The sequence below is a fragment of the Coregonus clupeaformis genome, chromosome 16 (genome assembly GCF_020615455.1).
Source record: "Coregonus clupeaformis isolate EN_2021a chromosome 16, ASM2061545v1, whole genome shotgun sequence".
In the NCBI taxonomy this organism is placed as follows: domain Eukaryota; kingdom Metazoa; phylum Chordata; class Actinopteri; order Salmoniformes; family Salmonidae; genus Coregonus; species Coregonus clupeaformis.
In genome coordinates, this window is record NC_059207.1 from 24,869,134 (window position 1) to 24,892,287 (window position 23,154).

Below are 23,154 nucleotides of genomic sequence, written 5' to 3' on the forward strand. Positions count from 1 at the left end.
CAAGCCGAAGACCACCATCCCAACCGTGAAGCACGGGGGTGGCAGCATCATGCTGTGGGGGTGCTTTGCTGAAGGAGGAACTGGTGCACTTCATAAAATAGATGGCATCATGAGGAAGGAAAATTATGTGGATATATTGAAGCAACATCTCAAGACATCAGTCAGGAAGTTAAAGCTTTGTCGCAAATGGGTCTTCCAAATGGACAATGACCCCAAGCATACTTCCAAAGTTGTGGCAAAATTGCTTAAGGACAACAAAGTCAAGGTATTGGAGTGGCCACCACAAAGCCCTGACCTCAATCCTATAGAATATTTGTGGGCAGAACTGAAAAAGCATGTGCGAGCAAGGAGGCTTACAAACCTGATTCAGTTACTCCAGCTCTAGCAGGAGAAATGGGCCAAAATTCACCCAATTTATTGTGGGAAGCTTGTGGAAGGCTACCTGAAACGTTTGACCCAAGGTAAACAATTTAAAGGCAATGCTACCAAATACTAATTGAGTGTATGTAAACTTCTGACCCACTGGGAATGTGATGAAAGAAGCTGAAATAAATAATTCTCTCTACTATTATTCTGATATTTCACATTCTTAAAATAAAGTGGTGATCCTAACTGACCTTAAACAGAGAATTTTTCTAGGATTAAATTTCAGGAATTGTGAAAAACTGAGTTTAAATGTATTTGGCTAAGGTGTATGTAAACTTCCGACTTCAACTGTATATAGTATGTATAAGCTGAATGTAGAAGCCTACGTATTGATGTTCACTAGTTTTCTCCAATTATGGAAGGGGTGATGGGGTTGGAAAGTAATAAAGGGAAATATATTTTTTTAAAGGTGTGTGTGTATATATATACAGTGGGGAGAACAAGTATTTGATACACTGCCGATTTTGCAGGTTTTCCTACTTACAAAGCATGTAAAGGTCTGTAATTTTTATCATAGGTACACTTCAACTGTGAGAGACGGAATCTAAAACAAAAATCCATAAAATCACATTGTATGATTTTTAAGTAATTCATTTGCATTTTATTGCATGACATAAGTATTTGATACATCAGAAAAGCAGAACTTAATATTTGGTACAGAAACCTTTGTTTGCAATTACAGAGACCTTACGTTTCCTGTAGGTCTTGACCAGGTTTGCACACACTCTAGCAGGGATTTTGGCCCACTCCTCCATACAGACCTTCTCCAGATCCTTCAGGTTTCGGGGCTGTCGCTGGGCAAAAAAGACTTTCAGCTCCCTCCAAAGATTTTCTATTGGGTTCAGGTCTGGAGACTGGCTAGGCCACTCCAGGACCTTGAGATGCTTCTTACGGAGCCACTCCTTAGTTGCCCTGGCTGTGTGTTTCGGGTCGTTGTCATGCTGGAAGACCCAGCCACGACCCATCTTCAATGCTCTTACTGAGGGAAGGAGGTTGTTGGCCAAGATCTCGCGATACATGGCCCCATCCATCCTCCCCTCAATACGGTGCAGTCGTCCTGTCCCCTTTACAGAAAAGCATCCCCAAAGAATGATGTTTCCACCTCCATGCTTCACGGTTGGGATGGTGTTCTTGGGGTTGTACTCATCCTTATTCTTCCTCCAAACACGGCGAGTGGAGTTTAGACCAAAAAGCTCTATTTTTGTCTCATCAGACCACATGACCTTCTCCCATTCCTCCTCTGGAACATCCAGATGGTCATTGGCAAACTTCTGGCTTGAGCAGGGGGACCTTGCGTGCGCTGCAGGACTTTAATCCATGACGGCGTAGTGTGTTACTAATGGTTTTCTTTGAGACTGTGGTCCCAGCTCTCTTCAAGTCATTGACCAGATCCTGCCGTGTAGTTCTGGGCTGATCCCTCAACTTCCTCATGATCATTGATTTCCCACGAGGTGAGATCTTGCATGGAGCACCAGACCGAGGGTAATTGACCGTCATCTTGAACTTCTTCCATTTTCTAATAATTGCGCCAACAGTTGTTGCCTTCTCACCAAGCTGCTTGCCTATTGTCCTGTAGCCCATCCCAGCCTTGTGCAGGTCTACAATTTTATCCCTGATGTCCTTACACAGCTCTCTGGTCTTGGCCATTGTGGAGAGGTTGGAGTCTGTTTGAGTGAGTGTGAATTACTTAAAAATCATACAATGTGATTTTCTGGATTTTTGTTTTAGATTCCATCTCTCACAGTTGAAGTGTACCTATGATAAAAATTACTGACCTCTACATGCTTTGTAAGTAGGAAAACCTGCAAAATCGGCAGTGTATCAAGTACTTGTTCTCCCCACTATATATATATATTTACCCACAGCTGTGGAAAAAATTAAGAGACCACTGCAAATTGTTCTTAAATCTGCATCTCTACATGTATGACAGCCATTCCATTCCAGTGTCTGTTGAATTCCAACACAGGCACACTTCATTCTACTGAATTAGGTACTGATTAGGTGATCACCTGAACCAAATCTTATTTATCAAAGAAAAGTATACTATCCTCTTGCAATAGGACCAGATGAATGGCAAAAAAAGTGCTAATAGTACCTCAAAAATAATAATAATCAAAAAATACCTATTGACCATGCCAAAAGAGTTGAAAAGGAAAGTTTTGTGTGAGAAAAGAAGGGTTCAATTCTGGCTTTACTGGCAGAGGGATACAGTGATCGTCAGGTTTCTTCCATCCTTAAAATTTCAAAGATGGCGGTTCATAAGAACAAGGTCAAGCAGCAGACATTGGGGACAACAAAGCTACAGACCGGCAGAGGGCGAAAACGACTCTCTACTGACCGGGATGACCGCCAACTCATTCGAATGTCACTCAACAACCGTAGGATGACATCAAGTGACCTACAAAAAGAATGGCAAACAGCAGCTGGGGTGAAGTGCACGATGAGGACGATTCGGAACAGGCTCCTAGGGGCAGGGCTGAAGTCGTGCAAAGCTAGAAAAAAGCCCTTCATCAATGAGAAGCAAAGAAGAGCCAGGCTGAGGTTTGCAAAAGACCATAAAGATTTGACCGTAGAGGACTGGAGTAAGGTCATCTTCTCTGATGAGTCCAATTTTCAGCTTTGCCCAACACCTGGTTGTCTAATGGTTAGACGGAGACCTGGAGAGGCCTACAAGCCACAGTGTCTCGCAACCACTGTGAAATTTGGTGGAGGATCTGTGATTATTCTGGGGGTGCTTCAGCAAGGCTGGAATCGGGCAGATTTGTCTTTGTGAAGGACGCATGAATCAAGCCACGTACAAGGTTGTCCTGGAAGAAAACTTTCTTCCTTTTGCTCTGACATTGTTCCCCAACTCTGAGGTTTGGTTTTTCCAGCATGACAATGCACCATGCCACACAGCCAGGTCAATCATGGTGTGGATGGACCACCAAATCAAGATCCTGTCATGGCCAGCCCAATCTCCAGACCTGAACCCCATTGAAAACTTCTGGCATGTGATCAAGAGGAAGATGGATGGTCACAAGCCATCAAATAAAGCCGAGCTGCTTGAATTTTTGCGGCAGGATTGTGATAAAGTCACCCAACATCAATGTGAAAGACTGGTGGAGTGCATGCCAAGATGCATGAAAGCTGTGATTGAAAATCAGGGTTATTCCACCAAATATTGATTTCTGAACTCTTCCTAATTTAAAACATTAGTATTGTGTTGTTTAAAAATGAACAATAAGGTATTTTCTTTGCATTATTCGAGGTCTGACAACACTGCATCTTTTTTTGTTATTTTGACCAGTTGTGATTTTCTGCAAATAAATGCTCTAAATGACAATATTTTTTTTTGGAATTTGGGAGAAATGTTGTCAGTAGTTTATAGAATAAAACAACATTTTTATTTTTACCCAAACACATACCTATAAAATAGTAAAACCAGAGAAACCATTTAAGGTAGTGGGTTCGATCCCCGGGACCACCCATACACAAAAATGTATGCACGCATAACTGTAAGTCGCTTTGGATAAAAGCGTCTGCTAAATGGCATATTATTATTATTATTATTATATATATATATATATATACACACACACACAGTGAGGGGAAAAAAAGTATTTGATCCCCTGCTGATTTTGTACGTTTGCCCACTGACAAAGACATGATCAGTCTATAATTTTAATGGTAGATTTATTTGAACAGTGAGAGACAGAATAACAACAAAAAAATCCAGAAAAACGCATGTCAAAAATGTTATAAATTGATTTGCATTTTAATGAGGGAAATAAGTATTTGACCCCTCTGCAAAACATGACTTAGTACTTGGTGGCAAAACCCTTGTTGGCAATCACAGAGGTCAGACATTTCTTGTAGTTGGCCACCAGGTTTACACACATCTCAGGAGGGATTTTGTCCCAGTCCTCTTTGCAGATCTTCTCCAAGTCATTAAGGTTTTGAGCCTGACGTTTAGCAACTCAAACCTTCAGCTCCCTCCACAGATTTTCTATGGGATTAAGGTCTGGAGACTGGCTAGGCCACTCCAAGACCTTAATGTGCTTCTTCTTGAGCCACTCCTTTGTTGCCTTGGCCGTGTGTTTTGGGTCATTGTCATGCTGGAATACCCATCCACGACCCATTTTCAATGCCCTGGCTGAGGGAAGGAGGTTCTCACCCAAGATTTGACGGTACATGGCCCCGTTCATCGCCCCTTTGATGAGGTGAAATTGTTTTGTCCCCTTAGCAGAACAACACCCCCAAAGCATAATGTTTCCACCTCCATGTTTGACGGTGGGGATGGTGTTCTTGGAGTCACAGGCAGCATTCCTCCTCCTCCAAACACGGCGAGTTGAGTTGATGCCAAAGAGCTCCATTTTGGTCTCATCTGATCACAACATTTCACCCAGTTCTCCTCTGAATCATTCAGGTGTTCATTGGCAAACTTCAGACGGCCCTGTATATGTGCTTTCTTGAGAAGGATTTCAGTCCTTCACGGCGTAGTGCGTTACCAATTGTTTTCTTGGTGACTATGGTCCCAGCTGCCTTGAGATCATTGACAAGATCCTCCCGTGTAGTTCTGGGCTGATTCCTCATCGTTCTCATGATCATTGCAACTCCACGAGGTGAGATCTTGCATGGAGCCCCAGGCCGAGGGAGATTGACAGGTCTTTTGTGTTTCTTCCATTTGCGAATAATCGCACCAACTCTTGTCACCTTCTCACCAAGCTGCTTGGCGATGGTCTTGTAGCCCATTCCAGCCTTGTGTAGGTCTACAATCTTGTCCCTGACATCCTTGGAGAGCTCTTTGGTCTTGGCCATGGTGGAGAGTTTGGAATCTGATTGATTGATTGCTTCTGTGGACAGGTGTCTTTTTATAAAGGTAACAAACTGAGATTAGGAGCACTCCCTTTAAGAGTGTGCTCCTAATCTCAGCTCGTTACCTGTATAAAAGACACCTGGGAGGCAGAAATCTTTCTGATTGAGAAGGGGTCATACTTATTTCCCTCATTAAAATGCAAATCAATTTATAACATTTTTGACATGCGTTGTTTTCTGGATTTATTTGTTGTTATTCTGTCTCTCACTGTTCAAATAAACCTACCATTAAAATGATAGACTGATAATTTCTTTGTCAGTGGACAAACGTACAAAATCAGCAGGGGATCAAATACTTTTTGAACATTTGCTGTTGACTGATATTTACTGGTTCACAAGGTGCCCTGCCCTTATGGTGGTGCTGTATCAGCCATTGAGACTTGCTGACAGGGTGTTTTTAAACCTTAGCCTTAGCCTACCTGCGGTGTGTGGGGGTCATCTGGGACATGGCTAGCAGCCATCTCTGATCCTGTGTGCTGTTGGAGCGGCTAGCTAGGCCTACACTTCTATCCAGCAGGGTTTACTGTGGCAGGCCAGTGTCGCATATGGAATTGCTAGGAACAGGAGTTTATTCCTAACCACAGAAAGATTTGAAATATGCTTTTAGAGCTCTGAGCTTTTCCTGGTCATGTCACATAGGCCTAGAAATGAAATATATCTGGCCCATGAGATGGCATACAAAAAGAAAGGTCTGTACTGTATTGTAACATGCCTTGGATTAAAAGTGTCTGCTAAATGCTGCCCATATTATTATAACAACAGTCTTGCCCAAGCCTTGACCCAGGAGGAATCACACGCAACCTGCCATTTCAGAGACCCAACTAGATCACTATCATTAGCCTACTGAATTGCTTAGCTAACAAATAAGTCTGTGCTTTAGGAAAATTATGTGGCTGGCATGGCTAGGCTACTACTACCTTGTAGAAGTTGTGAGCTCAGGCTGTGCCTCCAAATTACACCCTGCAGGGCAAATACTGCCTGAACTATGAACATTATGAACTTGTGCCTACTTCTTTATCTTTGTCATTTACTGAAGCTGAATTATAACCTTTGTTCTTCCTCCAGAAACACACCTACCATGATGGATATGGTGCAGGACTGAAACAGAAGCCAGAGGAGAACGACAGACATCAACCCCTCATGCCTCAGACACACCCACATTTTACATTTGTATTATAACCTATTTTATTCTGTCAGTCTCTGTTAAGGGCCCAAGGCCTCTTACACTCACCCAAAGGCCCCCAGTGTCCCAGGACTCCCCTGTAGTATGTACCAGATAGTGCCGGGTGGTCCAGGGGATCACAGTACAGCTCCTGTGGGCCCTGGGTCCCCTCTGAAGAGGAAGCTGGGACTTGATCGTCGCCCTCTGGTGGTGGCTGGTATGTTAGGCTGTATGCTAGTGCTAGCAGCAGTGGTTTCCTGGTGTTACTACTCTGTATCGCTCCGGAAAGCCCACCTGCTGAAGGCTGAACTGCTAGACCTCCAAGGGGATGGATTCACCATTCGCAACCAGGCTGGGGCGGTCATATTCACTATGGCCTTCAGGTGTGTGTTAAAATGATGTTCCCAATCTTTTTGTGCTAACCATGCATGTCATTTGTCTCTCTATGCCATCTGAGTAGTAGGCCTCTGTGTTTCATCTCTCTGTTGTAGCTCTACATTTCTGTGTGATGAAGTGTTTCCCCTATATTCAATTAGCAGCAGCACGAGTAAACAAGTAAAACCAGATAGAAAGTATGTAGAAAAGATAGTGGAGCTACTGAGTGTACCAAACATTAGGAACACATTCCTAATATTGAGTTGCACCCTTTTCACCTTCAGAACAGCCTCAATTCGTTTAGGCATGGACTAAAAGGTGTCAAGTGTACCACAGGGATGCTGGCCCATGTTGACGTCAATGCTTCCCACAGTTGTGTCAAGTTGGCTGGATGTCCTTTGGGTAGTGGACCATTGTTGATACACACGGGAAACTGTTGAATGTGAAAAACCATCAGCGTTGCAGTTCTTGACACACTCAAACCGGTGCTCCTGGCACCTACTACCATACCCGTTCAAAGGCACTTCAATCTTTTATCTTGCCCATTCACCCTCGGAATTGTACACATACCCAAGCCATGTCTCAAGGCTTAAAAATCCTTCTTTAACCTGTCTCCTCCCCTTCATCTACACTGATTGAAGTAGATTTAACAAGTGACATCAATAAGTGATCATAGCTTTCACCTGGTCAGTCTGTCATGGAAAGAGCAGGTGTTCTTAATGTTTTGTATACTCTAAGAAGAAGAAATAAGCAACGAATAATGTACGTTTACATAAATTATGTTTCACAATTGGGTTATCAAATGTATCAAGGTAATGAAGTGGGTTACCTTCTGTGTTTGTACAAATGATGAGCCTTTGAAAGCTGTTGCCGCAGACAGGTGAAGGTTTCTGGCTGGATACTTGCCAACGTGTGGCTGACTGTTCCATTCATAGGAATGCTTACAGCGCGCGCATGTCTGCATGATGCTAAGCTATGCTGCATGTTCCACTGCATATTGGACATCTCTCGAACAACTGCAGCAGGCAATCTTATGAGGTGGTGTTGACTGGGAGGGCCTGCGACAGAGTGAAATAATAGACAGCAAATAGACAGTAAATTGCATTTTGTTCTAAAGAAAGGACAAAGCTTTTTGGTAATGCACTTCACAACTAAAATGACTCTACTAGTTTGATCTACTTGGCTGGGAAATTAGCCTACTAGTTTATCAAGCAGTCTATTTTTTTAATACAACTTTTCACATTTCACACATTACCTGTCGATGAAGCTGTCTGTGTCATCAGGGCAGTAACTCTGGTCACTATCAGAGGCCTCATGATGGCGTGTCCTTTTCATAGGAGTCGAGGGAGACTCTGGCAACAACGGAGGAGGTGTCACATGACACACTTTTATTCTGAGGTCTTGCTTGACAAGCTGTGAAAATAGGTAGCTAAACTATTGCTGGACATGTTATGATACCCACCTTTGCTCCTTCTGGTAGGTCCCGGCATCCGTTCATGACCAGGGGATCAGTCTGGCACCCAACTGTGCACTTTGTCTAACAGAATAACAGGGTTAATGGTTGTCATCATCCCTCAATTATAGACATAGCTAAAGAAATCTCGTTTGGAAGCTAATTCTATGCTTTGCAGATGTAGACTGACCGGCACCAGATTGGATTCAGGCTGGTGACGCCATTACAATATGCAACTAACTGTGACCTGTTTTGCTATGGCCCTGGGTTGGTAACTTTGTTGCTGCTAGTTAGTACGTTGTTGTGGTCAGACATGATTTAGCTGCCACATCCGACGCTCATCGGATGTGGCAGGGCTTGAAAACTATTCCAGACTACACAGGGAAGCACAGCCGCGAGCTGCCCAGTGACACAAGCCTACCAGATGAGCTAAATCACTTCTATGCTCGCTTCGAGGCAAGCAACACTGAAGCATGCATGAGAGCATCAGCTGTTCCGGATGACTATGTGATCACGCTCTCCGTAGCTGATGTAAGTAGGACTTTTAAGCAGGTAAGTATTCACAAGGCCGCAGGGCCAGACGGATTACCAGGATGTGTACTCTGAGCATGCGCTGACCAACTGGCAAGTGTCTTCACTGACATTTTCAACATGTCCCTGACTGAGTCTGTAATACCAACATGTTTCAAGCAGACCACCATAGTCCCTGTGCCCAAGAACACTAAGATAACCTGCCTAAATGACTACCGACCTGTAGCACTCACGTCTGTAGCCATGAAGTGCTTTGAAAGTCTGGTCATGGCTCACATCAACACCATTATCCCAGAAACCCTAGACCCACTCCAACTTGCATACCGCCCCAACAGATCCACAGATGATGCAATCTCTATTGCACTCCACACTGCCCTTTCCCACCTGGACAAGAGGAACACCTATGTGAGAATGCTATTCATTGACTACAGCTCAGCATTCAACACCATAGTGCCCTCAAAGCTCATCACTAAGCTAAGGACCGTGGGACTAAACACCTCCCTCTGCAACTGGATCCTGGACTTCCTGACGGGCTGCCCCCAGGTGGTAAGGGTAGGTAACAACACATCTGCTACGCTGATCCTCAACACGGGGGCCCCTCAGGGGTGCGTGCTCAGTCCCCTCCTGTACTCCCTGTTCACCCATGACTGCATGGCCAGGCACAACTCCAACACCATCATTAAGTTTGCCGACGACACAACAGTGGTAGGCCTGATCACCGACAACGTTGAGACAGCCTATAGGGAGGAGGTCAGAGACCTGGCCGTGTGGTGCCGGGATAACAATCCCTCCCTCAACGTGATCAAGACAAAGGAGATGATTGTGGACTACAGGGAAAAAAAAGAGGACTGAGCACGCCCCCATTCTCATCGACGGGGCTGTAGTGGAACAGGTTGAGAGCTTCAAGTTCCTTGATGTCCACATCACCAAGAAACTATCATGGTCCAAACACACCAAGACAGTCGTGAAGAGGGCACAACAAAGCCTATTCCCCCTCAGGAGACTGAAAAGATTTGGCATGGGTCCTCAGATCCTCAAAAAGTTATACAGCTGCACCTTCGAGAGCATCCTGACTGGGTGCATCACCACCTGGTATGGCAACTGCTCGGCCTCCGACCGCAAGTCAGTACAGAGGGTAGTGCGTACGGCCCAGTACATCATTGGGGCCAAGCTTCCTGCCATCCAGCACCTCTATACCAGTCGGTTTTAGAGGAAGGCCCTAAAAATTGTCCAAGACTCCTGCCACCCTAATCATAGACTGTTCACTCTGCTACCGCACGGCAAGTGGTAGCAGAGTGAAGCTTCTTAACAGCTTCTACCCAAGCCATAAGACTCCTGAACAGCTAATCATGGCTAACCGGATAATTTGCATTGCCCCCCCACCCCACCCCAACCCCCTCTTTTGAAATGTTATTGTGTTTCCAAGCAAAATCCAATTTGTATTGAGGTAGGCTAACGTTAGCTAGGTAGCTTGCTAGCTAACATCAGCGATGCTAGCGATGATGGTGATAATGATTATCAAAATATACATAGCCAGATACATAACCAGCAGTCTATGTTCTAGTTACTGGTGTACTCGCTACCATTGGGGACCAACAAACTCCAACACCCTATTCCGCACAGTAGGCTCCTTCAGCAGGGCATGCAAACCATGGTTGGCTGTGCATCCTGCTGGACGCATGCATTGTCGCAATCTGCATAGGGCTTTTCAGTCTAAAACGGCCGTGATCCTTTGAACGGAACCTATTCAATGAAGGGAAGCGTAGTGGGCAGAGGGGCGATTTGCACATGGAGCTTGGCAAAAGGGGGAATTAATTGTTGACATAATTGTAATCCAAACTCAACCTTAATTTACTCATTGTGATGCACTCAGGTTCCAAACCCCGTTTTAGACTAGATTGACTTTATGACCAAAATGATCCTATTTATCCATTGTAGTAAATAGATGGATAATGGTAGTGACATTGTTAAGCCCTCGGGGGACATTGATTGGGTCACAAGCTCAGCAGCAAAATCATATAGACAAAAATACACACAGACTTTATTGAACAGTAATCTGCATTCACACTGTACTGGCTAAAAGTGCTATGGTATGTTTTACTATGAAATAGACACAGTTTAATTATATTTCCCTATATTCCTTCCTTTGTGTTATTTACAGACATGTCAGTCCCTCCAGGATTTTGCTGTGTTTTTTAAACATTTGCCAGCAAAAATGCTTTGTTGATGTGTGGCTTGACTGTGGGAAAAGTTTGTTGGTGTTTGGCTTGATTGAACCGTTCTATGCTGTAAAAGTGCGGCAATTGGTTAAAATGGCGAGCCCTCTTTTTGTAGTGCGTGATCAGTTTTATGTGGTAATATTGCGGTGATTTGACGGTTTTATGCGGTAGCCTAATAGTGATTAGCCAAATTTACAAGGCCTTGCATAATATGTGGGGCATTTTTGATTTTGCTAAATCGTGGAGGGACTTTTATATACTGTGAAAGCATTATACAGTACTAGTGCTACTGCTACTACTAGCATGAGCTTGTGCTTATGCTTTTCCTTATACAGCAAAGTAAGCATCTTTCTCTCACTCTCTCTTTATTGCTCTCTCGCTCTCTCTGCTTTCTTTTTCTCTCTTGCTCTCTCAGGTCTGGGACCTTGGACCTGAACTCTTGTTCTAAGGATGGCGACACCCTGAGCTGCAGCCAATCAGATTCAGGCAAGATCAACTTCTTCATCCAGACGGTTGCCCAGAAGTCCGTAGTTATGTGCTACCGCGTGCGCTGGGAGGAGCTAGAACACGAAAATTCCGTGGAACATGCCATGGCCATGACCAACGGCTCGCATTGGTACGGAGGGGCGGAGGGGCTGGTACGAAGGGGCTGGCCAATCAGCATCCAGGGCCGGGAAGAGCCACGCCCCTTCATTACCAGCGACGTCTACTCCAGTCGGAACGGTTTCGGGGGGATCATCGAACGCTATTGGCTGTCTTCGAACGCTACGGCGATTAAGATTAATGACTCTGTACCGTTCCACCTGGGCTGGGATGAGCAGGACCGGACGCTGAGGTTCCAGGCTCGTTACCAGGAATCTCCCTACAGGCCAGCCCCGGGACAGCGCCCCCTACCGGAACTCAGCTACAGAGTGTGTGTGGGCGCTGATGTCACCTCTATACACAAGTACATGGTGAGGAATTTCTCATACTATATTGCACCTATTAGTTATCGCATCTGCCTGCCTGCCTGCATGCATTGAAAGACGAAGGCACTGGAGGATAGTGAGAGAGAAAGAGAGTGGGGGAATCCCAAATCGTCCCCTAAAATGTGGAAATCTGAGTGTATTTAATTGGTATAAGCAATATGGTGAAACTTCCACCTATCAGAAGGCAAGGGGGAGCTATTACCAGATTGCTTACACCTGTAAAATCCTCTCCGATCATATGTGCGTAGGGTGTAGAGGACGATTTGGGATTGCGCCACTCTCTTTCTCGCTCTTGTTGTCCTCCCAGAACCTTCTGTCTTTCCCTGTACCCTCTCTGTGAGAGAGAAGGATACAGATATTGAGGATTATAGATGGAGAGAGTGAGGATAGAGAGAGAGAGAAAGGGAGAGGGGGAGATTGTCGTATTGTGTTGATGCTAATAATTCTCTATTTGAATGTTGTTGTTTTTTTCATCTGTCTTTGTCAGGTGCGTCGCTACTTCAACAAGCCCAACAAGGTGCCATCAGCAGAGGTGTTCAGGCATCCCGTGTGGTCCACTTGGGCAATCCATAAGAACTCCGTGGACCAGGACAAATTGCTCCGCTACGCCAGCGACATCACCGCCCACGGCTTTTCTTGCTCACACTTGGAGCTTGATGACCGCTACACGACCAGCTACGGAGAGTTCGACTTCGACCCACAGAAATTCCCCAACGCCACCGGCATGTTCAAGAAGCTACGAGAGGATGGCTTCCTGGTTTCGTTGTGGACGCACCCGTTTGTCAACTACGACTCTGTGAACTTTGGCATCGGGGTGGAGAGAGGGCTGTTCGTACGCGCGCCGGACGGTGAACTCCCCGCGTTAGTGCGATGGTGGAACGGGATTGGCGGGATCCTGGATTTCACCAACCCCGAAGCCCGCGAGTGGTACTCCTCCCACCTCCGCTCTCTCAAAACCCTCTACGACGTGGTCTCCTTTAAGTTTGATGCCGGGGAGACCAGCTATCTCCCTCTGCAGTTCAGTACTCTGAATCCGCTCCAGGACCCGTCGACGTTCACACGGCGCTACACAGAGATGGCGGCCCCCTTTAAAGAGCGTGCAGAGTTGAGGGTGGGCTACCAGAGTCAGAACATCTCCTGTTTCTTCCGGATCATCGACAGGGACTCTGTGTGGGGTTATGAGCTGGGACTCAAGTCGATCATACCGACAGTACTTACCATCAGTATCCTGGGCTACCAGTTCGTCCTACCTGATATAATCGGAGGGAACACCTATCCTAACCGCACCTCCGGTTGGTATCACAATTTTTATTGTTGTTTGTGTAGTACACATTGGCCTTTTTTCAAGAGGGTAAAAGTCCATCCTGTCTTCTTCTCCTCTGTGACCCGTAAACTGATAAGTAGTCGCCATATGTAGGAGTGTGCCAATTCATGGGTGAATGGAGGAGTTTCCTCCTGTCCTCGATTGCCTCCTCTGGCAGAGGATGCCCAGGTGTATCCTACCGCGGAAGTGATTTCAAATCAGCCTGTGACGTGTGCCCTACCCCACATCCCCTTTGCAACAGCTGTTGGAATTGCGGAAGAGAAAAGCGTGCACAAATGTTAAACTATACGCTACTTATTATTTTATATATAAAAATGTCTAACAACTAAATACATTTGTTTCATCACCCCACACGTGGATTTTTTGCCATTCTGTTGTTATAGGGAGTGTTGGGGACCCAGGTCTACCAGACAGAGAGCTGTACATCCGCTGGCTCGAGATGTCTGCCTTCATGCCTGCCATGCAGTTCTCTATACCACCCTGGGCTTACGACAGTGAGGTGAGATGCACACACACATAAATACACTGTTTTACTGTTCGTATATGGTTGTTCAAGCCTCCTTATTCTAATGGCTATTGTGTCTGCTAAATTATTAAAATACAGTGCCTTCAGAAAGTATTCACACTCCTTGACTTTTTCCAGATTTTGTTGTGTTACAGCTAGAAGTTAAAATGGATTAAATTGAGATTTTGTTGTCTCTGGCCTACACACAACACCCCATAATGTTAAAGTGGAATTATTTTTTTCAAAATATTTACAAATGTATGAAAAGCTGAAATGTCTTAAGTCAATAAGTATTCAACCCCTTTGTTATAGCAAGCCTAAATAAGTACAGGAGTACAAATGTGCTTTACAAGTCACATAATAAGTTGCATGGACACTGTGTGCAATTTAAAATAATCTGTAAGGTCCCTCAGTTGAGCAGTGAATTTCAAACACAGATTCAACCACAAAGAACAGGGAGGTTTTCCAATGCCTCGCAAAGAAGGACACTTATTGGTATATGTTTTTTTAATTTTTTTAACAGACATTTAATATCCCTTTGAGCATGGTGAAGTTATTAATTACATTTTGGATGGTGTATCAATACACCCAGTCACTACAAAGATACAGGCGTCCTTCCTAACTCAGTTACCGTAGAGGAAGGAAACCGCTCTGGGATTTACCATGAAGCCAATTGGTGACTTTTAAGACAGTTACAGAGTTTAGGAGTGATAGGAGAAAACTGAGGATGGATCAACAACATTGTAGTTACTCCACAATACTAACCTAATTGACAGTGAAAAGAAGGAAGCCTGTACAGAATACAAATATTCCAAAACATGCATCCTGTTTGCAACAAGGCACTAAAGTAATACTGCAAAAAATGTGAAAAGGCAATTAACTTTTTCTCCTGAATACAAAGTGTTATGTTTGGGGCAAATCCAAAACAACACATTACTGAGTACCACTCTTTATATTTTCAATCATAGTGGTGGCTGCATAATTTTGAAAAGAGTAAATATTACAAATATTATTACAATAATAAATATTATTTATTGCAAATATTGTACAACCAGGTGTGCAAAGCTCTTAGAGACATACCCAGAAAGACTCAAAGCTGTAATCGCTGCCAAAGGTGATTCTAACATGTATTGACTCATGGGTGTGAATACTTATGTAAATTAAATGTATGTATTTCATTTTCAATACATTTGCAAACATTTTGAATAACATGTTTTCACTTTGTCATTATGTGTAATTGTGTGTAGATGAGGGGAAAAAAATCTATTTAATCTATTTTGAATTCAGGTTGTAACAACAAAATATGGAGTAAGTCAAGGGATATGAATACTTTCTGAAGGCAAAAGTTTGGACACACCTACTCATTCAAGGGTTTTTCTACAACGTAGAAAATAGTAAAAATAAAGAAAATCCCTGGAATAAGTAAGTGTGTCAACTTTTGACTGGTACTGTATATGTATGTGTGTGTGCTCAGGTGGTGGCGATAGCCCTCAAGTTCACGGCACTCCACGAGTCCCTGGTGGCCCCCAGAGTTTTAGAACTGGCGGGGGAGGTCCTCAACACGGGAGACCCAATCATACGGCCCCTTTGGTGGATCGCCAATGACGACGAGGCGGCATATAAGATCGACTCCCAGTTCCTGATCGGGGATGACCTGATGGTGGCTCCAGTACTAGAGCCTGGGAAGCAGGAGAGAGATATCTACCTGCCCGCTGGGCGCTGGAGGAGCTACAAGGGAGAACACTTTGATAAAGGACCCATGCATCTGACTGATTATCCTGTGGATCTGGATGAGATCGCTTACTTTACATGGGTGGATTAGGACAGAGGACAGTATATAATGTATACACACACATGAACAAGGGAGTATATACACTGTAGATCAGTGGTCACCAAACGGTCGATCACGATCGACTGGTCGATCTTCAAATCATTCCTAGTCGATAACCAAACATTTCTGTAGGAAAGCCAATGATAAAGGCCTGCGCTCCTTTTTTTTTTTTTGCACTGTTGGCAGTAGGTGCACTTGATTCAGAAGCCCTGCAAACCGGGTAAGCAAAGTGTTCCCATTTTGAACCATTGAATTTGTCTGAAAAGACAAACTCCGCCTTCCCGGCAGACCGGGCGATCTGTGGCTAAATCAAGTGCGCCTACTGCGCTGGCCAATCGGATAACTCAAATCACTGTGCCTACCTACAGCTTCTACGATCAAAGCCACAGCGAAGTTTGATACTAGCCTACGTGAGATTTCATAACTTTTAAAACCATGACCAGAGAGAGACTGTCAAAGAATACATCAGAGTTGCTGTTTGTCTACGTTTTATTCAGCACTGTCTACACTGTTTTTATTCAACAATATTACAAAACATAAAACATGCTTCTCTCTACTTCCACTCGCGCCGCAGCGGCAATGAATGAGTAGCCAAGTGTATCGATAGCTTCCGATACATACTCCCACAGTTTGTATGGTAATGCACGTTAGTTTAACCTTAATTCTCTGTTATGGTATCGTGTTTGTTAGACATTTAATAATCTAACTTTTTGTTGTCCTGTTTTAGAGCTCTAAAATGTCTGTCTTGAGTTCTTTGACAACAGGTTGAGAATGTTTGTGTCAACAGACTTGCTGCCAGTGATCATGAAAGTGCCAAAACCTTGTCCCAGGTTTCTCTTCCTAATATGGATGTCTTGGGATGGATTTAATGTTGATGCATGTGTTGTTGTTCATTGGTACTGTATGTGTATAGTCCATTTGACCTTAGTAATCAGTGAACGTTCTCAGAGATGCTGATCCATGTTCCGACCTTGTCTTTATTCGCCTCAAGAAGAAGTACAAGAAGAAATAGAATACTTTAAGCTATTTGCCTTACTATAAAGCTATTATTCCAGTGAGCATTAGTATGATTTGCGGGGAAAAAAACTGCTATTCTTGTCACATATGCAACCTTCAGATGTAACATCTGCTGGATGTGCTTTTGGTACTTTGAACGGTTAGCTCTCTTAAATAAATAATACACTCAAAAACAATATAATGCAAAACGCATCATCAAGGCAGTACTGGACTGAAAGTGCTCTATCTTGAAAACTTGACTGCTGACATGGGGGATTGTATTACAAGTGGAATAATGGACAGAATAATAAGAGTTTTTGAGTGTAGTAATCCTTTAACCAGGCAGTGCTCTGCATTCGCTGATCTATTTTTACACCAGTTTTGTGTCCAGAGTCTCTTGACTAATATTTGTAGCATGCACAACTTTTATATATTGCACAACTAAATCAATTATAACCTTGTGAAGGGATAAATAAGGGATGATGTGGAAAGCACAGAAGATAAATGTTTGGACTCATAATGCAGCTAGTAATTTATGCTTCCGTAATTTTACAATTGTGCGTGCGTGTTTTGCTCAATTCCTAAGAAAGTATGTAAATTCCATCCATATGTGCCATACTACTGTACTATAAACAGCCCTGCTGTTGGGCAAGGAATCATAACAAATAAAAAACTGAAATATCACATTTACATAAGTATTCAGAACCTTTACTCAGTACTTTGTTGAAGCTCTGTCAGGTTGGATGGGGAGCGTCGCTACACAGCTATTTTCAGGTCTCTCCAGAGATGTTCAATCGGGTTCAAGTCCGGGCTCTGTCTGGGCCACTCAAGGACATTCAGAGACTTGTCCCGAAACCACTCCTGCGTGGTCTTGGCTGTGTGCTTAGGGTTGTTGTCCTGTTGGAAGGTGAACCTTTACCCCAGTCTGAGGTCCTGAGCGCTCTGGAGCAGGTTTTCATCAAGGATCACTGTACTTTGCTCTGTTCATCTTTCCCTCGATCCTGACTATTCTCCCAGTCCCTGCCGTTGAGCATGGTGCTGCCACCACCATGCCTTACCATAGGGATGGTGCCAGGTTTCCTCCAGACATGACGCTTGGCATTCAGGCCAAAGAGTTCAATCTTGGTTTCATCAGACCAGAGAATCTTGTTTCTCATGGTCTGAGAGTCCTTTAGGTGCCTGTTGGCAAACTCCAAGCGGGCTGTCATTTGCCTTTTACTGAGGAGTGGCTTCCATCTGGACACTCCACCATAAAGGCCTGATTGGTGGAGTGCTGCAGAGATGGTTGTTCTTCTGGAAGGTTCTCCCATATCCACAGAGGAACTCTGGAGCTCTGTCAGAGTGACCATCGGGTTCTTGGTCACCTCCCTGACGAAGGCCCTTCTCCCCCGATTGCTCAATTTGGCCTGGCGACCAGCTCTAGGAAGAGTCTTGGTGGTCCCAAGCTTCTATTTAAGAATGATGGAGGCCACTGTGTTCTTGGGGACCTTCAATGCTGGGTTTTTGGCTTGGTTTTTGCTTTGACATGCACTGTCAACTGTGGGACCTTATATAGACAGGTGTGTGCCCTTCCAAATCATGTCCAATCAATTGAATTTACCACAGGTGGACTCCAATCAAGTTGTTCAAACACCTCAAGGATGATCAATGGAAACAGGATGCACCTAAGCTCAATTTCGAGTCTCATAGCAAACGGTCTGAATACTTATGTAAATAAGGTATTTTTGATTTATTTGCAGAAATGTCTAAAAACCTGTTTTAATTGTGTCATCATGGGGTATTGTGTGTAGATTGATAACAAATATAATTTTTAAAAAATAATAAATTTTAGAATAAGGGTGTAACATAACAAAATGTGGAGAAAGTCAAGGGGTCTGAACACTGTCCTTATGCACTGTATGGAGAGAGAATATTGATATTGTTTGATGTGTAACTAGGCCTGTTTGTACACTGAACAAAAATACACTGAACAAAAATATAAACTCAACATGTAACGTGTTGGTCCGATGTTGCATGAACTGAAGTAAAAGATCCCAGCAATTTTCTATACGCACAAAAAGCTAAAACATGAGGTGATGGCGTCAGATGAATGGCACGACAATGGGACTCAGGATCTCATCACGGTTTATCTATGCATTCAAATTGCCATCGATAAAATACAATTGTTCGTTATCTGTAGCTTATGCCTGGCCATACATAACCCCACCGCCACCATAGGGCACTCTGTTCACGCCATCTGCCCGGTACAGTTGAAACTGAGATTCTTCCATAAAGAGCACACTTCTCCAGCATGCCAGTGGCCATGGAAGGTGAGCATTTGCCCACTGAAGTCGGTTACGATTCCGAACTGTATTCAGGTCAAGACCCTGGTGAGGACGATGAGCATGGAGATGAGCTTCCCTGAGACTGTGTCGTGACAGTTTGTGTGGAAATTGTTAGGTTTTGCAAACCCACAGTTTCATCAGCTGTCAAGGTGGCTGGTCTCAGACGATCCCGCAGGTGAAGAAGCCGGATGTGTAGGTCCTGGGCTGCCGTGGTTACACGTGGTCTGCGTTTGAGGCCGGTTGAACGTACTGCCAAATTCTCTAAAACGATGTTGGTGGTGGCTTATGGTAAAGAAATGAACATTACATTCTCTGGCAACAGCTCTGGTAGACATTCCTGCAGTCAGCATGCCAATTGCACGCTCCCTCAAAACTTGAGACATCTGTAGCATTGTGTTGTGTGACAAAACTGCACATTTTAGAGTGGCCTTTTATTGTCCACAGCACAAGGTGCACCTGTGTAATGATCATACTGTTTCATCAGCTTCTTGATATGCACACCTGTTAGGTGGATGGATTATTTTGGCAAAGGAGAAATGCTCACTAACAGGGATGTAAACAAAATTGTGCACAAAATTTGATAGAAATAAGCTTTCTGGGATATTTTATTTCAGCTCATGAAACACAGGACCAACATTTCTTATGTTGCGTTTATATTTTTGTTCAGTATAATTGGGAAATATTTGCCGAAGAAAACAGCAATATGATGAATACGTAGAGGATTTGTACCTGCAGTTTGCAGATATTGAAGCTACTATGACTGTACAGATTTGTCAATTTTAAGCTCGTGAATGAGTATGGGTGTGTATTCTCTTAGCTGTTTAGTTCAATTTCCACTGTTTAAACTGTCAACTCTATAATCATGTCCTCTGTAAATGTAAATACAAACGCATCTAGATTTGATTTATTTCTCAAAGTTTTTATTTTTTATCTGTTAAAGATACAAATAGTTTTTTTTCCCAATTTCATAGATGACAATGCTATATGCTAACTTTAATGTGCCATAAGCTAAGGTATATTTGCCTCTGGTTACAGGATATTTCCATTGAAAGATGAGCCAATAGCGTTGTAGGCCAACACTTCCATGTCATTGATTTTATAAACCTCAGGTTGATAACTGCTTTACTTGTTGATTTAAGGTCATTCAAACCGACTTTGTTAACTTTCCATAGAATTTTGTACAGTACACCATTAAATTAATTGTGTGCTGTTTTAAACCTTGCTGTAACAGAGAGTGAAGTAAAAGAGAAGAGTGACCCTATTTTGGTTGTTTAGTTTCCTTTTGTTATTTCATCCAAACATAATTTGGCTAGAATGCCGATTTTTTTATTTGGTTGCTTTTAGACAAGCAGCCCGATTCTGATCCTTTTTTCCACTAGTTGGACTTTTGACCAATTACATCAGATCTTTTACCAAGCTGATCTGATTGGTCAAAAGACCAATTAGTGAAAAAATGATCAAAATTGGGCTGCCTAAGTCATAGAAGCACCATTAATTACTCCATGCTTTGTCATACATTTGTTGGGCAACTGAGTGCTCAAAAGTTTAAAATGTGTATTTTTGGCGCTGATTTTCAACATTACTAATCATGTTTCCATCCACAGTTTTTATGCGAGTAAAGTATTTGTATTTATTAAGGATTCCCATTAGCTGCTGTCAGGGCAGCAGCTACTCTTCCTGGAGTCCAGCAACAGCAAGGCATTTATATACAATTAAAAATATTATATGACATTACATTTCATAACACTTTTCACAAAACACTAAGTGTGTGCCCTCAGGCCACTACTCTACTTGCGCATATCTACAAATCAAAATCCATGTGTACGTGTGTGTGTGTTAGCATGTGTACGCATGTGTCTGTCATACCGTATAAAGAAAAAAGAAGACCGCTGTGATGGAAGTTTCGGTACAATTTTCTAAATGCTGACCGATCATTTGTTCGTTCGACATGGTGGGATATTTCTGTGTCGGTAAAATTAATTATGCGAGAAATTGCGGTGGAAACGCCATCATTTCGAAGTAAACGCGATGACATGGTGTGTAGTCCTCCCACTACAACTTGGGAAACCATGCAGTTTATTAGGTTACAGATTAAATAAATTATGAACTTCACAGGGTGGTGAAAGTGCACGGTGATATTGATGCTCCTTTCCAAAAATATCGAGGGTCTTATTCTGGTGACATGATGATCGATGCTTGACTGCCATTTCACAAATAAAAATATCATTATCCATAATAATCTCCTCATGTAGACTAGCCTACCAGAAATGTATCGGCTAGAGCGCAGGTGCCAAGGCCAGATTAGGCACATTTGCTATTTAACGCAACAGATTTTGTGACAAAACTATCGGAGTTGAAAATGCGATGGAAACACATTGAACTTTAGATTTTTATTCGATACATGAAAACTTACGCGAAACATAAAATGTGTGCGTCACCGACTGATTTTTATCTGCAACAAGTTCATTTGGTGCAAACTGGTGGGAAAATGTGCATGTTTTTCTTTATGCGGAATTTAGAATATGCACATGAAAATCAGTCGCCAATTGGATGGAAACCTAGCTACTGTGAGGAATTTCATGGTCAAACATGAATGTACCTTGAACAGACACTTTCCTGAGTTTCTGACTGTTCTTCTTTATTTTTATGCAGTTTTCCATCTGTTGGTTTGCACCTCTACAAACATTTTGGGGTGTGCTTCAGCTCATATTTTTTACTGTTCAACAGTCAGAAAAAGAGGACGCACACCAAATAACTAAGTTTGTTTAGTTTTATTTGTATTTTCAAAACAAAAAAAATTGAGAGAAGCCAAACTGTTCATCATACATTGTTGAATGCAGAACTCACTATGCTACATCTAAACACAAGGAACTCATAGTGACTCCCAAATGAAAAAGACCGCTCCGTGAGGACTCGCACTAGACCACAAGACTGAAAACTTTATTAGGATTTTATGGAGACACAATATACAGTGGGGAAAAATTGTATTTAGTCAGCCACCAATTGTGCAAGTGCTCCCACTTAAAAAGATGAGAGAGGCCTGTACTTTTCATCATAGGTTCTCCAGAAAATCACATTGTAGGATTTTTAATGAATTTATTTGCAAATTATGGTGGAAAATAAGTATTTGGTCACCTACAAACAAGCAAGATTTCTGGCTCTCACAGACCTGTAACTTCTTCTTTAAGAGGCTCCTCTGTCCTCCACTCGTTACCTGTATTAATGGCACCTGTTTGAACTTGTTATCAGTATAAAAGACACCTGTCCACAACCTCAAACAGTCACACTCCAAACTCCACTATGGCCAAGACCAAAGAGCTGTCAAAGGACACCAGAAACAAAATTGTAGACCTGCACCAGGCTGGGAAGACTGAATCTGCAATAGGTAAGCAGCTTGGTTTGAAGAAATCAACTGTGGGAGCAATTATTAGGAAATGGAAGACATACAAGACCACTGATAATCTCCCTCGATCTGGGGCACCACGCAAGATCTCACCCCGTGGGGTCAAAATGATCACAAGAACGGTGAGCAAAAATCCCAGAACCACAAGGGGGGACCTAGTGAATGACCTGCAGAGAGCTGGGACCAAAGTAACAAAGCCTACCATCAGTAAAACACTACGCCGCCAGGGACTCAAATCCTGCAGTGCCAGACGTGTCCCCCTGCTTAAGCCAGTACATGTCCAGGCCCGTCTGAAGTTTGCTAGAGTGCATTTGGAAGATCCAGAAGAGGATTGGGAGAATGTCATATGGTCAGATGAAACCAAAATATAACTTTTTGGTAAAAACTCAACTCGTCGTGTTTGGAGGACAAAGAATGCTGAGTTGCATCCAAAGAACACCATACCTACTGTGAAGCATGGGGGTGGAAACATCATGCTTTGGGGCTGTTTTTCTGCAAAGGGACCAGGACGACTGATCCGTGTAAAGGAAAGAATGGATGGGGCCATGTATCGTGAGATTTTGAGTGAAAACCTCCTTCCATCAGCAAGGGCATTGAAGATGAAACGTGGCTGGGTCTTTCAGCATGACAATGATCACAAACACACCGCCCGGGCAACGAAGGAGTGGCTTCGTAAGAAGCATTTCAAGGTCCTGGAGTGGCCTAGCCAGTCTCCAGATCTCAACCCCATAGAAAATCCGTGTTGCCCAGCGACAGCCCCAAAACATCACTGCTCTAGAG

At 43.4% G+C, this 23,154-nt stretch overlaps 1 protein-coding gene across 1 annotated transcript in view; it reads left to right on the top strand.

Annotated features, from left to right (window-relative positions):
- The window catches only part of LOC121584567 (myogenesis-regulating glycosidase), a 30,898-nt gene extending 13,561 nt beyond the window's left edge, over nucleotides 1-17,337 (top strand). Inside the window, exons 2-6 of the mRNA XM_041900516.2 lie at nucleotides 6,349-6,828; nucleotides 11,439-11,976; nucleotides 12,479-13,283; nucleotides 13,699-13,814; nucleotides 15,295-17,337. Of these exons, the coding sequence (XP_041756450.2) occupies nucleotides 6,551-6,828; nucleotides 11,439-11,976; nucleotides 12,479-13,283; nucleotides 13,699-13,814; nucleotides 15,295-15,642 (2,085 nt within the window). The 5' untranslated portion in view covers nucleotides 6,349-6,550 and the 3' untranslated portion in view covers nucleotides 15,643-17,337. The remainder of the gene's footprint in view (nucleotides 1-6,348; nucleotides 6,829-11,438; nucleotides 11,977-12,478; nucleotides 13,284-13,698; nucleotides 13,815-15,294) is intronic.
- The last annotated feature ends 5,817 nt before the right edge of the window (nucleotides 17,338-23,154 follow it).